The 16,587-nt window shown below is 49.6% G+C and overlaps 1 protein-coding gene across 5 annotated transcripts in view; it reads right to left on the reverse strand.

Moving 5' to 3' along the window:
- The window catches only part of KCNAB1 (potassium voltage-gated channel subfamily A regulatory beta subunit 1), a 72,527-nt gene that overhangs the window by 53,607 nt on the left and 2,333 nt on the right, over nucleotides 1-16,587 (reverse strand). Inside the window, exon 1 of one of the 5 annotated variants that reach the window (XM_005228888.4) lies at nucleotides 14,564-14,990. The exons of 3 other annotated variants lie outside the window; for them this stretch is intronic. In XM_005228888.4, the coding sequence (XP_005228945.2) occupies nucleotides 14,564-14,805 (242 nt within the window). In that variant the 5' untranslated portion in view covers nucleotides 14,806-14,990. Of the gene's footprint in view, nucleotides 1-14,563; nucleotides 14,997-16,587 lie in introns of those variants that run through there. One more of the 5 variants, XM_055816799.1, reaches the window with a different exon arrangement.

Consider the following 16,587-nt stretch of genomic DNA (forward strand, 5'->3'; position numbering starts at 1 on the left):
CACAAATACATGTTTCCATGCCCTGAACAGTCTGTTTCTTTGCCCAGGACCTTGCAGGGGTGGGATGATGCGCATCACTGTGGTGAGCAGAGTGGAAACCTCCAAAAAGGAAAAAATACTTCACTGAGACCCGCTGCGGAGGCAGCGAGGGGCTGTGGGGCCATGCAGTGGTGCAGGTGGTGGACAAGCCCTTGCTGGTGCTCCCCGCTCCCTGCACTGGGCAGCAGCACGGCTCTTGCTGCAACCAGCCGGAAAAAGATGCTTCTGCAGCCCAAAAAGTAAAAACAAAATGAGGCCCGTGGGTGTGGGTTGGATGAGACATTTCAAGCTGATGCAGACCGGTCCCCCCAGCATGGCGCAAGCTGAATGCACTGCTTTCCTCTTTTTTTTTTTTTTTTTTTTTTTTTAAAAGAATTCACCTTACAGCAAAGCAACTTTGAAACATTATGCCAAGTCTGGCTTGAGACTTTGCTTCTTGATGGCCACAGTCATAGGCTATTTACACTAATTGCTCTGCCCTGCCATTCTACCAAAGCAGAGCATTCCACTGGACAAATACCAATTAGCATCTTACTCATTTCATTATATTTAAGCTGATTGCCAGCTAAACGTGTATTTTCAGTAACACCAATATGCCGCACATAAATTCTAGCAGGCTCTGTCAATCTTTTAAGATGACAGGTCTTAATTTCATGCCTTTCTTGTGCTCAGACCCCAGCAGCAGGCTGTACTTGCAATAGCCATATACATTAATTAAACAACACACACCGCACAGGCAATGAGACCACGTCAGCTGCTGAGCACGGGGTAAAAGGTAGAGCAGATCTTCTCTGCCTCCATCCCTGCACTGTTCATGCTTTAGCAGGTCAAAGCTTTCAGCGCTTTTTATCAAAGAAAATGCTTTTTTTCCATCACCAGCTGCAAAGTTCATGGTTTTACCCCCCAAAAAAGTATACTGGAAATTTCCATTGATCTATATAAAAATCTCATCTTTCACATAAATAATCTGAGTATTACTCAATCTTAACCTTAATTTCTTACAAAATTGCCTTTTAAATTTTGAGTGCTGATAAAATAAATCCAAAAAGCTGATAAAACAAATCCATCCCAGTTATCTCCCTGGGAGGAGGCTTGGTGGCTCCGTGCCCGAGCGGGTGGGAGCCCGGGGAGGCTGCCCCGCTGCACTGCCTGCACCACCCCTCACCACTGCATGGACCTCTGCAGCTACCCCCTCCTCTGCAATCCCAATAACCCATCTTTGCTTTGTCGAGCAGCGGGACTGGCACATCTGCAAGGACACGACGAGGCTGTGAGGCCGGCGGCGACCCCAGGATGTTCTCAGTGAATCACAACGTAACCGGGGGACATTTTCACCTTATCGCACTTGGAGGTTTACGCACAGTGGAAGGCGCTCGGCAGTGCTTGGCTGCAGGCTGGGACAGGGAGGAGAGCTCTATTCTATGATTTGTTCCACAGCACAAAGCACTGTGTGCTCTTCCCACTGCAGGGTCCTGGCTGTCCGACCCCCCCCTCTCCCAGGGCACCCCTTGGGCTGGCACATTTTGACATCCCCACCAGCCCCGTGGCAGCTTCCCCAGGTGCTGTGGGCAGGCACGCCGAGCTCTTGGACGGCCACGCAGCTCAAACTGCCTTTGTTCCCGATGCTGCCGCAATGCTACCCATGAGCTGAAGTTTACAGTTATCACTGCTCGCCATGGCAGTGCAAATGATCGGCATTGCAGCACCGCTACATAATTGCATGCAATATTAAATGCAAAGCCTGAACCATTCTCCCAGTGGTGCAGACACAGCCTCTCCCAGGCCAGGCTGACAGCAGCTCCCTGTGCTGCCTTATGGGACCTCAGACGGGTGGCTGCAAAGGAGACCCCACCAGCATCCTACACACCAGCAAAGCCAGCACCCAACCTGGCTCCTGGGTGTCAAACACAGCACAGCCCTTAAGTACCAGCCGCTGTATCCCCCTGCCGCTGCTGCCCCTACCCCAGCAGCTTTCCCTCAGCTCCCTGCAGCTGTGGCCAGAGCAGCACCGGCGACAGGTCAGATGCAGCAGGATGGAAAAATCACCACTTCCAGGCTGAAGGCACATTAAAAGTATGATTTCAGTGTGTGTGATAGAATTTTAACCGCATTGGACATTTTGACAGGTGCTCAGCAGGACTTTGCATGCAATATAAGCAGATCAGCCAAACTTCAGAAAGCTGCATGGAAGCACTGAAAATGCAGCCGGCAGCATCCCACACCAGAAACAGGGCCTGGGAAATGCAGAGTTCTGCCCTTGGAGCTTTTCCACCCCAAACATGCCCTTATTTATTCTAACAGACCAGACCTCACTACAGTCACCACGGTCCCTCCACAGCTACCTTCCCAAAATCCAGTGCAGATGTTTTAGGCAATAGTCTCCAAGACTGGCCTTCACAAGGATTATCATAATATACTGTCAGAAATCCTTGATTTTTGGACTTCCACACGATGATTCTTCCCCAGCACAGCAGGATGCACTCAGGGAAATTCTGTGTTACGTCCCAATAAAAGTTTCATTGGGCCATAAAAGCTCTGATTATAAACAGAGCCTGTGCGCATCCCTCGGCCATTCCACTTCATCTCAATAGCTGCTGGAAAACAGGTTTCCTGCTGGGCTAATTACTTATGATTGCAGCAGTTCCGTTACATCTCTGTAAATTGGGCTGATACGGACACTGGCAAGATAACAAGCACTGCCACCCAGGAGCACGGGGAGAAGAGCCCAGGAATGAGCTGGCGTTCAGATGCATCTCCCAACAGGGCTCCCGTGGCATTAATTTCAATTAAGAGCCAAGGCCCTGCTGCAGCAGGATGCTCACAAGCTCAGCTGAGGAGTGGTCCTCTCTGAAGCAGCAGCGATGAACCCCGCAGCTATTTTGTAGAATCATAGAATTATTTAGGTTGGAAAAGACTTTTCAGATCATTTGTAGCTCTTTTGGGTGCATCTAAACCCACGAGGAATGTTTCTTTTTGATAACAATGCTGGAAGCTTGGCAAGGAAATGATCTGCAAAAACAAAAGCACTGCGCTTATCTAGCAAACAGTTGTCATATTTTCACTGGTTTCACATGAAAAACTTAATTTGCATTTGCAATTGCACTTGAGGAAGACTGATCAATATTCTCATTAAATGTTTTTTAGTTAACACACATCATTCTGGCAAGTTTTCAGCCAGGCTGCCTCTGGTACCAGAACTGGTACCAGCTTCGTCCCCATGCCTGCTGGCTTGGGCTCCAGGGGCTTCGTCCACCCAGGAGGGACCGAAACCGGGAGCGTAACAGCACGGGGCAGAGCGGGCAGAAGAGGCCAGGCTGCTGGCTCTGCTAACACATGCCAGGCCAAGGTAGAAATAAGGCAGCAGCATCCAGCCCCGTGGAGGCACGCTGCAAAACTGTAAATGCTGCCCTGCTCTTCTGCAGGGATGGTCCTCATGGTCACCTTACAGATCCTTCAGGATGTGCTAAAACAATAACCAAACCAAAACTGGTGCAGGAAATACACTTGCTTTGCTTAATTCTAATTAGAATTGAGCCAGACGCCAGCAGGGTACAGGTGTGCGAGATGGCTTCCCCACGGGCAGCACTGCCAGGTGTCTGAGCCCCCAGAGCAGGGACCCTCGGCTATGGCCTCGCCATGGCTGCACCGTCACCCTGCAGAAGTGGGGGTTTTAAATAAAAGGACTGAAGGAGAAAATCTGCCTTTTCCAAACAACTTCTAAAACCCACACAGTTTCAGAGCCCTATTTGTTTATTTCTTGCAGTATGTACATCATATAGAGGTCTGTTGATGAGGAGTTCATGAACAAACTGTGCAGAGATCCGATCGCGAGGAACTCGTGAACACACTCCCACCTAACTGCCATTCCCAAGTGGGTGTCCAAGGCACCTGCCTGCCAGCCCCGCACTGCCGAGAGCCAACAGCACCCCTGGTACAGCCCCCGGGCACCGCCTGCTACCAAAGAGCTTTGCAAGAGTTAGCCAGCTCTATGTAATATTAAATGAATCATCATTTAATATAACTTGAAAGAATCAATACCAAAACTGAGACCTAGAGCTTTCCATGTCTTACAAAGAGGATGTAACTTACCGGGTGCCCAGCTCCATTAATCAGTCACTTATCCCTGAGGATAGAGAGCATCCACCAGCATATTGCCTAGCACACTACCCCACACTCCACACCAGGTAATTTAATTTTTCCCTGTTATCTATTTCATTTCTCAGATTACTGAAAGCCAGTGGCTTACAAGAGGGACTCCAGAAATGACCATTATATTAATGTACTGCAATAGACTGAGCCTGATTAAATATGATTAAAACACTTTAGAGCTGCACGAAGGTCCATTGCACAGTACAAGAGGTTTTCTTGGGGTTATATTCCCCTGAAGGCAAAGGCTGGAGCCCCTGACATGGAGCAATCCATCCCCGGCAGCAGCAGCGTCCTGGGGAGCCTGGCAGTATCCTCAGGCATTCAGGGCCGCCGTGCCAGGCTCAGGGACACCAGACGGCACATGGCTGCAGGTTGCTCAACAATTTTCTCCCTTCTGTGGTATTTCAGGGTTTTTTGAGGGAAGCAGCACTGGGCCGCGCACATCCTCTCCCTGGCAGAGCCTGAACCAGGGGCACTGATGGAAGCGCCCTGGGTGCTGCCGCCTGCCCTCAGCAGAGCCACGGCTGCCGCCCACGCACCAGCCTCCCTGCAGAAAGGGTTAAATAACCAAAGAATGTTTTCAACTATGGCCAGTTTTTCTATGGTAAAAATATAAAATAAAGGAGGGTGAAGAGTTAGAGAAATGCACCAAGGCTGGCAGCTCGTGGCAAACAAGCGGCTTTCCATTTTGCCATATTCATTTTCTAGCCTGGGCATACAGAAAAGGCAGATTATTTTTTTTTTTTCCCAGGTGCTTTGCATAACCTGATCGAGAAGTGTATTCCAAGCAAAGCTCAGCCCAAGCTACATTCTTCCAACTTGGCTGTGCTTGTTGACTAGTAGATTTCAGACAATTATATATATTACTCCACTATCCATACACGTCAAATATCACCCAAGCATTACTTGTAACAGCTTAAAACTCTAAATTAACTTATATGAAGAAATATGTTGCTAAGGTCTTGGATGCTGAATAATACATACTTCCATTCCGCCCTTTTCTGGGATGTGCTGTGGCAGATGGATGACTAATTATTGTGCAATAACTTCTGATTCTTTGAGATGAGCTGGCAGAGGGTCAGAATAAAGACGAGTTACAGCAGATTCCATTGGTTGCAAACCTTTCTCCCAGTGCATACCCCTCCAGCAAACGGCCCGCTTGCCCTGGAGCCCCCGGCTTTCACTAGAGCTGTACCCTTCTCCGGCCAGCATGGGGACCTGCACTCTTTTGTGAGCAAACTAAATGAGAGCTGAGTGTCTCTGCAGAATCAAAGAACCGTTCAGGTTGGAAAAGACCACTAAGACCATCGAGTCCAACAGTTAACCCAGCACTGCCAAGCCCACCGCTAAACCGTGTCCCCAAGCACCCATCAGTGATTATCTTATATAAGCCAATACTGAATGATAAGCACTATTAAAATTTCACCTTCCCCAGACAGTATTTTTTTAAAAAGGAATTTTAATTCTTCTCTTGAGACTCTGTCTTTCAGCTGCAACAACATTTCTAATTACTAAAGTGAGTGGCACAGGATAAGAATCCCATCAGCTACATCCAGCAAAACTGGCACAAAACCTCACTCCCTGCATTGGAATGAAAACTCTTCACATTGACCAGTGCTCCCAAACTGATGAGAGGCATCTGCTGGAATTAGTCACTGAGGAGAATTATCACATCACCCAGAACAATATCATTTGCTGAAATGCAGCATATTACTAAGAAATGAACTTCAGCCCAATTAATTTTATCATTGCCTTTTCACACTGCCAGGCTCCTCTTTGGGGAAAGCGATTCAGCAAAACCCGTTGTGTCAGCACTTACTCCACCACTTAGTTACTAACCTACATTGCTAGTTAAAAAAAAATAAAAAATAAATTATTTCAGGACTTTTGGAACCTGGTTTTTACCTGAACAAGGTGACTTCTCCCAGCGGGAGGTCTTGGACAGCAGGCTTTGAGACCGTTCTGTTTGCCCAGGGGTGCAGGCAGAGCGCTGTGCTGCCCAGCAAAAACCAGGGACTGTGGCAACTCTTTAGCTTTCTAATTTTCCCCTCCACTCCCTTGGGACTAACCAGGAAAATATTGTTCTTTTCACTTCCAGAGCCCGCTGCAAAGGCTTCTTAACTTTGTGGATTTTTTTGCACCCAAGGCAGGAGCACGATGTACCTCCAAGCAGCATAATGTCAGTTTAGTAAATTAAATGCAAGGCGCCAGCAAGTCTTCAGGTGACCTCCAAGCACCGCCAAGCACTTCCAAGCCAAGGATTTGCTGTCCTTCCCAGGACCAGTGCTGGCCAGGCAAGTAGTCCCTGATCTCCCAGCACATCCCAAATGGCATCAAACCACCACTTTCATACTGGAATGGCGCCCATTCAATTAACAAAAGGATTTGCAAGAGGATCGTTACTTATTGCCAAATGCATAACCACTTATTAGGTCCTTGGGGGGAAAAGAATAATTACTTTTGCAATCTACAGGGTGTCTTTTTCTGCAGTGAATGTGCATTTCATCACCCCAGCTGGGATGGGCAATGAATGGAGGGCTGGTGGGGGGAGCTGCTCAGGCCGTGCAGCCTCAGGCGGGGTAAGCAGCTCCCCCCAGCAGCCTTGTCATGCCTATCTGGACACACTAAGGACACCCGTGTTCTTCACAAACACCCCAGGACAAAACAGCAACCGTGCTGCTGAAATGATGGAAATGCTGTGTTGCTGTCTAGAGTCTTTCCGGCATGGGGATGAAGCCAAGCAACTCTGAAAATGCACACTGAAAACACGGCGGGGGAGGGGGGGGGGGAAGGCTTATCAGGCAGTAGCACGTCTCCAGCAGGCAGTTTAGCCATCGCAAAAGCTACCTTTCAAGGCAGCAGCACCGAGCGGCACCGGGGGAAGCCCGGCTGCCGGCTGTCCCACCTGCGCGTCCGCAGGGCCACTGCCTGACCAGGAGATGGAGAAATGGAAAGGTGGTCACCTCACTATGGGGAAAAACACAAGACAATAAAAATAAATTCTAGTTGTTCATTTTGGCTTGCTTAAACTGTAATAAAAGCAACTTCTGATTCAAAGGCTGCTGCAGAGGATCACGCTGAGCTGAGCTCCGTCGCTTGCCGCACGTGCTGGGGTGATGCTGGCACGCCCCAAGCACACGGCACCCGTTCCTCCTTACACCAGCATGACAGGCTGCCTAGAGGAGATCCACTGAGCAAAGGGGCATCCTGAAACACTGCAGTTACACCTAGTATTCTGAAGCAGACAGCACTAGGAAATATATCTAGAAGTGCCAAGGGCAGAACCCCCAGGAGCTCCCCCAGCCCAGCAGTGCTGCAGGCACATGCTCCAGCTCTGCCCTGCGTTAGGTGCGTTATTCCCATGTTATTTACTGCAGTCGGTCCTGGGAAGCAGCCATAGACACCCTGGGAGCTGGCACCCCCTCCTTCAGCGCCGGCATCAGCCGTAACCTAAATGTCCATCCACTTCCCTGACCTATTTCCTGGTGCTGGAGTTGTTCTGAGGAAGGGGGAGAAGCTGGTGTGCAGTCCGATGAGGAGGGGTGCCTGCACCTGACAGGTCTCTCTTAAAATTAACCTTGATTGGAATCATGTTGCAGCTTTGCCTTCTCTCAGATACCTCCCCTTGGATTCTGCCAAGTTCTTCCTAATATCCCCAGGTCTTAGAAGGGCACTTTTTATCCTAAATGTTTTGCCTTTGGAATCTACTGGACTGAACAAAGCATCACATCCAGGAAAGTTTCCTCTTTACATTACCCCACGCTTGCAAGCCCTGCAAATGCTGGACGCAACAAAAACTCACTATTAATAATCATTAGTGTACAAACTAGGATTAATAACCAAGAGAGAAAATCAAGGGAATTCTCTAAGCACAGGCTGGGCCACAGACCTGCTCTGCTGGGGCTGAAAAGGGGCATTTTCTGTCTGCACCGGGAGATCTGCAGCGGGAGGGGCGGGTGTGGGGCAGCAGGGGTAGCTGCAGGGAAGAAGAAAGATGCTGGAAGAGCAGCTGCCATCAGGCTTAGTTATTTACTTCAATTAAGCAAAACATTGCTATTGCATCAATATCGGATTTGTGTTGAAGATTGAAGCCCATTTTCAGTCCACCTGAACCACAGCCAAAGCAAAGCCAGGGTTGCCGGAGCACCCACCGTGGCTGGCAACACAGACCTGCCGTCAGCCCGGACCCAAGCTAACCTCCTCACAGCCTGCCCCAGAGCCTGCTTTTATGATTGCTTCCTAAAGGATGGAGCTTTGAAACAAACTAGCAACCTGGCAGCTGCTAGAGGAGGTTTAGCTGGCATTTTCCTGAACTCAACCCTGCCTCGAGCCACCGTTCAGCAGTTTGTGCCAACGCAACGCACGGTGACGTCCCAGCCTCAGCAGATCCCAAAGTCAGCCCAAAGACACCCAGATAAAACCTGCTTTAACCAAGACTGCATGGACTGAGTTTCATCCCAGGCCACGCACACATACTGCAGACTTCAAACCTGCATATAAATATACCCATAAATATCCTGAACTTTCAAGTCAGCCCCCGGGAGAGATGCTGCATATGCTCAGCACCACTGGTGCCGCTGCGGGGAGCCGAGAGCAGGCTCAGCAGGCAGCACCTGCCCATGGCGCTGGTGATGTATTCAGCATCTGGCAGTGCAGGCTTCCAGGCTGGACTTTGACAGGAGCAGAAGGTGTGTGAGAAGCAGTAGCAAGGGTGCAAATTCCTGCTCTGCACCGTCCGGAGCTGCTGCTCTGCACACAGCTAAGGGTTAGCTGGGACTTGCTGCTGCGCTGGGGAACTGTGAGGACAAACTTTGCGCCAAGCGCCTGCGCAATGGGGAGCTTCCTACAGAAAGGCGTGAGTAATCCTGGGAGTACCAGCAGGCTCAGCCTGAGCTCTGTGGAGGACTTTACTCTGCCAAAGGGAGCGTGTGTGCATGTGTGTGCGCATGCGTGTGCGTACATGTGCGGGCAGGCACGCACACACGTGTGGCTGGCGATGGCAGCGGGGCAGCAAGCAGCAGGACCCGGAGCCAGCACCGCCCGCGGCTGAAGGGCTCCTGCTGAAACCCGGCCAGGGAGATGGGGCTTGTGCTGTGCACAGGCGGCAGGTACCGCTCTGCTGGAGGAGGAGAATGGGATTATTTTACATCAGGGAGGAAACACCATGCCACAAATGCTGTACACACATGCGGGCACTCTGTTCACACCCCAACCCACACACATCCCCTGTTTCCATCCCATCCGCCCCCAGCAATGCACAGCATGGGCAAGAATCCTACAAAAATAACACAAAAAGCAAGAAGCAAGTGGAAATGGAAGTCGTTTGGAAAAAGGATAGACACAGGAATATCCTTCATCACCACTGCACTAAATAGCAGGCTGTATAGTTTGAACAGACTAAAAAACACCCCCACTTATGAAAAGTTATGCTGGCTATTAAAAGAAGGGCACAGCTGGATGCAGCTTGATAGATCAATCTGCCCAGGAAATAGGGAAAACATTAATGCTGTAAGCTATATCCCAATAAATATAATGCAACTTTGCTCTGAACCGAGAGGATTAGGGCAGGATTACAGGATTATAGAACCACATCAAGTGCTCTCATATATTCTGCCATCTAAAGATTAGGTATTTTAAAGCTTTGATGCATGAAACAAGACTGACCAAGGGAGCCTGGAAAAGCAACTATGGCAAAGTGATCGTTCCCAAATTCCCCTCTTCTGGGGCAGCCCTGGCGGGGTGTAACCACGACCCCAGAAGAAGGGGTAAGGGCTGAAGATCTGCCTGCTCACCCGCTGCACGCTGACTCCTCTCCTGTTGCACAGTTCAGCACAGACGTACTGACACAGAGCAAAGCTTCCCCATGGCCCAGCCACACAGCCCGTAGAACTCTCAGGAGCGGGTACTGAGGAAAGATTATAAAGGAATTGAAAAAAAATGCAGTAAATGCCTTCCCCAGTATATCATCTTGGCTCTCCACCATTTAAAAATTTGCTGTTCTAGAGGTTAAATCCCCCCTTTGTATCTAATAGCCTTTGATAGCCTTGCCTGATACCTAATAACATTTCAAACATGCTCATGCTTCCAGCATCAAAAAAATCCCATGCCAGTGAGTTCCCCAATTTCATTACAAGACACAGGAAAAGCATTTCCTGTGGTTCAGACCTGTTGTCCAGAAATTTCATTTGCATTCCCCCTGGTTCCTGTGTTACAGGAGACAGCGAGTTACTTGCTACAGGCTGTTCCTGATTTTAAACACATCTGCTGTAATCGCTGTCAGTCATCTATTTCCTAAGCTAAAAAGCCTGTTTAATCACCTGGTGCAAGGACAACCCCACCACTCAGAGCCCTCTGCTTTCCATAGCCCGGCTTACCGTGCCCATTCAAAATGGGGTGGCCAGCACCGAGTGCAGGATTTGAAACGTCAGCTCCCAGAAATCTATAAAACCACCAGTATTTCACTGTTATGCATGTTATGTTTTCTAAAACAGCATTTGCCTTTTCATCTAGGTAACTCAGGGATGGCGGCACATTTCAGTAATAGTTCTTCTGCAGAAGTATTTTCTCCTTTTGCCCGTGCTGGTCAGTGCCATCAGCCATCACCACAAAACCCTGGTACTCACCAAAAGCCTTTTGCTATCTCAGGGTTTGATCCTCTTACGCAAGTGTCTTAAATGTCTTGGCAAGGTTACCAAACTGGAGAGCCTTTCTAGTAAATTCAGCATGTTTGATCTCTAGTAATACTTAGAAAGTAACGATGCGGCTGAAAAACTACGTCCATTCTGGCGCTGCAGGCGACATATTTCACTCCCTTATTGCTTTTCCTGACACAGACTTGTACCAAAGCAAGACACACACCAAATTAGACACACACCAAATTAGACACACAAATCACAGCCCTTCTGCCACCAGTTTCTCCCTAGAGCTCTCTGCTATTTCCTCTTGCTGTATTTAGCTACAGTAAGTGTTTTCATTTTTCAGAATTAAAAAGAGATCGGCTATCTGGTCGTGGTAGTATTTTTATCACCAGTGCCTCCTCCTGCTGTGCACCAGCATGAGCTGCCTCCTCTTCCTCCTCCTCATGCATCAAATGAGACTGCAAGTGATTCAGGGTAAAGGAAAAAAAATAAAATCGAGTGAGGGTGAGTTTTACCACCCGTTTTCCTCTGACGATTCACAGGTGCCCTCTCCTCCCTGCAGTCACCATGCCCAACTCACGGCGCCAGCCGAGCGCTAGCTCTGCGACGGTCCCATCGCAAACGGAAAAGAGAAAGGAAATGTCCTGCAAAGGGCTACCTGCTGCCCAGTCTTCATACAAGGTCTTCAGCATGACAGTCCTAAATGTCAATGTTTTAATTAGTTTAACCAGCAAAAGCAACATAAACCGGGCAGAGCAGCCCAGCACTTTCTCAGGGTGCAGGAGCTGCTGCAGGACAGCCAGGGGGCTCGCTGCAAACCAAGCGAGTTTGCCAGGGGCTTGTGTGCTGCAGGAAGAATTCGCCTTCCCTGAACAAAACCTCAACCGAATATAAAATACAAATAGAAAACTGTACCCCCAGCTCCGAAGGCTGCTGCGTGGGTTAATCCAGCAGCGCCTTGGGAGTCCATGACCTCCGTAAATACTTTCCACCTATAACAGTGGCCAGCAGCATGTTTTGCAGAAGTTGCCTAGGTGCTTTTGCAGACATATACATATAACATTTCACCTCCAGGCCCTCAAACTGCAGCTGCCCAAGTGCAGAGATGCTATTTCAACCACGCATCCACAGAATAGCGAGAAGATTCAGAGTCACAGCTTCCCAGTGGCGAGGACAGACCTAGCCCGCGCAGCCTGGCCTTTAGGAGCCCAGACCCCAGCAGTGTGTACGGAAGGAAGCGTGCAACAAACACCCCGTTGGATAATACGACACCAAACTGACTGTGCAAATGGCATGTTGTCTGTGAGCAGTACTATCGTCGCCAGAAACAAACTAAACTCGTGCACTGCTGCACCTTCCGTTATTCAATGATAGGCTGAACTAAGCTGTATTTGCTAAAGCAATGAAAGGAAAAAGAACTAATCGTCCTATAAACCAGCTTATGCGTATTTAGTAAGTGTTTCCTGTTAACAATTCGTTACTTTCCACACATAATTAAATAACTCTTAAAAAAGGAGGTGGGTGGGGGTGTTTATTGTGCTGTCTTTAGACTAGTCCTATGGATACCTGAAGGAATGTCTGGAAGGTAAAACAAGTCACGCTGGGAAAGAAGATGTTCAAGCTCACAGTAAAACTAGAAAAGCCCCTGCACCTCTAAAGCTAGAAAGGCAGAAAACCTACAGAAAGTGGCAAGTGATGACTGCTGGGACATCGCCCCTGCCCTGCAGCACAGCCCCTGCACAGCCCCCTCTCCTGCCGACAACTTCTCTCTCCTGAATACATGTGAAACACAAAACTGCATAGCTGTTTCTGTCAGCTATGAAAAACGCATGTACTTAAAATTAAGCATAAGCTCAAATCCATCAGCTTCTATAGACATAAAGCACATGCTTTATTTCACCATGGCTGCAGGCTCCGATGAATGAAGACACTCCATTTTACAAGCCGAGGGCCAACCACTGGGGAAAGCCTCAGAGCCAGCACCAGCGACTCTGGACAAGACAGTCCCAGAATCTCTCATTAATCATGTTTTTCTGTGATTTAAAACTCAGCCTCCAGTGGGTTGGGGTATCCATCCCTGCAGTTTTCTCCCCAGCCTCCCTGCGGGTTTCCCCTCCAGGCTGGGCATGTTTCCATGGTTCCAGAGGAGAACACGGCTGCAAGTTCTGACTGATGTGGGTTTGACTCTGCAGCAGCTGGGTGTCCGTGCACCAGGGTTGCTGGCAGGACAGGCTCCTGCAGAGGAAACTTCAGGCACCGGGTCATGACTGCCCTCCGGGAACACTGCGCCACTCTGACATGCCTTGTGCTTCTCAGCTAGGGCACAGCAAGCGTTAAACTACGTCCAGAGTGAGCCAACACCATAGAAAGTGCAGAATTAGGAGAGAAATAAAATAAATGGGAATTTTTACACATGTGCTAACACCAACGATTTCAAACACAACTGACACGTGGGGTTAGGATCATCAGAAGGGGAGAAAGTAATTGCTCATTAGAAGGGAGGCCAACTTGCAGGTCTGAAACCCGCAGTTAATCACAGCATCTCACTGGGAGAAGGCATCGCTCCTGCTGACCCGGAGTGATGCCAGGGATTACTTCCACCATAGCTCCGCTCAGAGCATGGCATCCCTGGGATGCCGTTCCATTGCCTTTGGACATTTTCCCTCTCCATCACTCACACACTGTGGCTCAGCTCTCTTCTTATTTACATCGGCTTTCAAGGCTGCGTAACCCCAGCTTGCTCTGGGGATTCCCCACTGGTGCCGGCAGAGCAGAGGTACGAAGCCCTTTGCCGTTTCTTCTGATGCTGGCTTCAAAGCACTTCTTGGACACGGTCCTCCCTGGACAGAGCCTCCAAACAACAACAATTTTCCCTGGCCAGCAGCTAAAGCTATGACACAACTGTGCTCTTTCCATAAGGATAGTAAATGTCGTGTTTTATGTCAATTTTAAGCTCAGACTGGCCACGGCAAAAGCACTGCTCCCTCAGGAAAGCAAACATTTAGAAGAAAATTTTCTTTTATTAGAAGCACAGAGAATACGTCTAGTTTCCATATAAGACGTCATCCATTTACAGTGAGTCTCTTTGAAACAAACCAAAATGACAAGTGATGGACTAAGCACACCAATGTCCTCCACACCCATCAGCCCCAGCTTGCACCCTCTTTCGCCAGGCCGTCCCAGCTCCCTGCATGGATGAGGCCCCCGCCCTTGCATGCTCTAACACACAAGCCATGTAATTTCACTGCCAGACCCCAGTCCTCAGGCTTTCAGTCTGTTTGCTCGGGTTTTATGGCAGAGTGGGGACAGACGCTACATCAAAGCACCAGCTACAGTCAGAACATCTGTTCTTCGTGTTTTCTGGTTTGCTGTTCAGCAGTTACCCCTCTAATGCACATAAATAAATGTGGTTTTTATTAAGACATATGAAAGAGTAAATACTTTTACCCAACTTTAAAAGAGGCTGTTCAGTAGATGGACACGACCAATGTTAGAAGAAAAAGAATGAAGTTTTAAGAGAATAGGCCACGTGCATTTAGCTTTGCTCAAAGCTACGCTAATTCTTGTGGTGCTTCGAAAACTCTGAGGAGGAAAGGTGCAGAAGCAGACAGTGTCTTTGGATTTTGCAAGCCTGCCCGAAGGCTCCATGGGTTGCTCCGTCAAGTTGCTCACGGTTTCAGGGGTTCGTGGCCGAGCAGCCAGCCACCGAGCGCTCAGCGAGGGGCATGCAGCAGTACCTGTACTTCATTCCCGTCTCGGCGCGGACGGTCTCTTGCAGCGACAGCCCGTGCAGGTGCAGGAACTTCTCCAGCTGCTTCAGCTCGGCACCACGGCTGGGCTTCGCCGGCCAGCCCGCGGCCGGGGGGCAGGCCCTGGGTACCACGCTTTGCCTTTTACCTCTCAGGAGCCCCTCGCTCGGCTTCTGCAGGCTCAGCTTGTGGGGCGGGATATCCGCGCAGGCCGGCTTGTACAGATGCATGGTCCGCCCGCGGGGCTGCCGAGAGAGACCCTCGGTGCCCGGCACCTTCCCCCCACGGTGTGCCACGGGGGGAGCCCAGGGCCACGGCACCCCCTCCGGCACGGCACGGCCTGAGCTGGGCTGTGCCGCCCAAGAGGACCACGACACCACGGCGCAGCGTTTTTCTCCCAGCCATTCCTGATGTTATTGCAACTGGCTCATTTCAATTGAAGCCCGGGATGGATTCTGGCCAAAGTCAGCAATCTCGTTCATCTGCTGAAACCTATAATGGTCAAGGACTCCGAGGGATGGGGACTGCCAGTGGGAATACAGCGCTGACCCTCTTTCCCAGGTCTTATATTTAGATAATAAGAAATATTTGTTTGGGATGTGATCCAAGACCAATAGATATAAACCAAATATTCTCACAGAGTTTATTTCAGGCCCTGGGCCGGACAGATGAATGCTGCAAACATCTCTTATGCAAGTCATTAAAATGTTTTGTTCTCTCATACTTCACCGTGAGCTCTCACAGCTCAGGTTACCTGGTCTGTGAACTTCCTCGGTATCTGCAGCCTCCTGGGCCTTTGACAATTAATAACACAACAAAGGTTAAGGAGCATCAAACACCAAGAAGAAAAAAATAACCTAAACCCTAACAGACAAGGGAAATACTTGAGAAAGGAATGAAGTATGGGCATCAGAGCCAGGGCAGGGAAGGAGCACCAGCTTTCGGGAGACTCTGCGCTCCCGCAGGAGCCTGTGCATGGGTGGGGAGAGGTTGCAGGAGGGTATCTAGTGACAATATATCAAGCTGTAGCCCTACATGCAGTACTCAAACAGCAGGCAAAGCCCCTGAGATGCCACCAGCCATGACAAAACCTCCCACTGGACAGAACTGGCATGGCCCTCGGCGTGGGGCAGCAGGCAAGGACAGAGGCACATGTCTGAGCACTATGCCTAAAAATAAATGTACTGAACCAACAAACAGTTATTTCACCACTGCTAAGCAGCAAACAAAAAGGTTCTAGTTCTCAGGGTCTTCATCCCTGAGGGGCGATGGGAGAAACAGCACAGGTTTCACTGCTTCACCAAAGCCAGTGCATGAGGGCATCCAGCACCCTCTGGTCAAGACAACATCCAGGAGGGCCACAGCAACCCTTCCTGGCCCACAGCGAACAACTCACAACCATGTCCAATACACACCACGGAGGCAGATTTCTGAGGCTCTTCTATTTTAAAAGTTCTTTTTCTGACTGTCATTTCAATCCCAAATACATCGGAAAAATAAGTTAAATAATCAAGTGATGGATGTATCATGAACTCAGCTAATCTTTAAATCTTTCAAAGCAGATAAAGACTGATCCCAAACGCAGAACGTATTTTAAAAGATTATAATTCAATGTCACGGAGAGGAGTTCAGCATGGACATTTGGACTACCCGGTTATTCTTTCTCTGCAACTGTTGTACCAGGGCCCCGAGGGCACTAATGGACCTCAGTGTCCCTGATGCCCCAGGCTGGGGTGGTGGAGGGTCCCCCACGGTATCCTGACATGCTGCTGCCCAAAGATGGGGGATCCTGTCCTCATGGCGCTGCGCCAGCTGCCCCACCAGTGGTGGGGTGCAGGTGTCCTTCCAGGCTCTGCTCTTCACAGCACAAGTACGCTCGGGTGGGGAAACGTGCCCTGTGGCTCGGCCGTGCCGGCCTCGTAGGAGCTGCACTTTTTCCTCCCATCACTGTAACACGGAAGGCTGTAGCTGTGATCTCTGCTGCAGCTGCCTTTTGATTTACCTCCCGTCAG

Source organism: Falco peregrinus, chromosome 12 (genome assembly GCF_023634155.1).
Source record: "Falco peregrinus isolate bFalPer1 chromosome 12, bFalPer1.pri, whole genome shotgun sequence".
Taxonomy (NCBI): domain Eukaryota; kingdom Metazoa; phylum Chordata; class Aves; order Falconiformes; family Falconidae; genus Falco; species Falco peregrinus.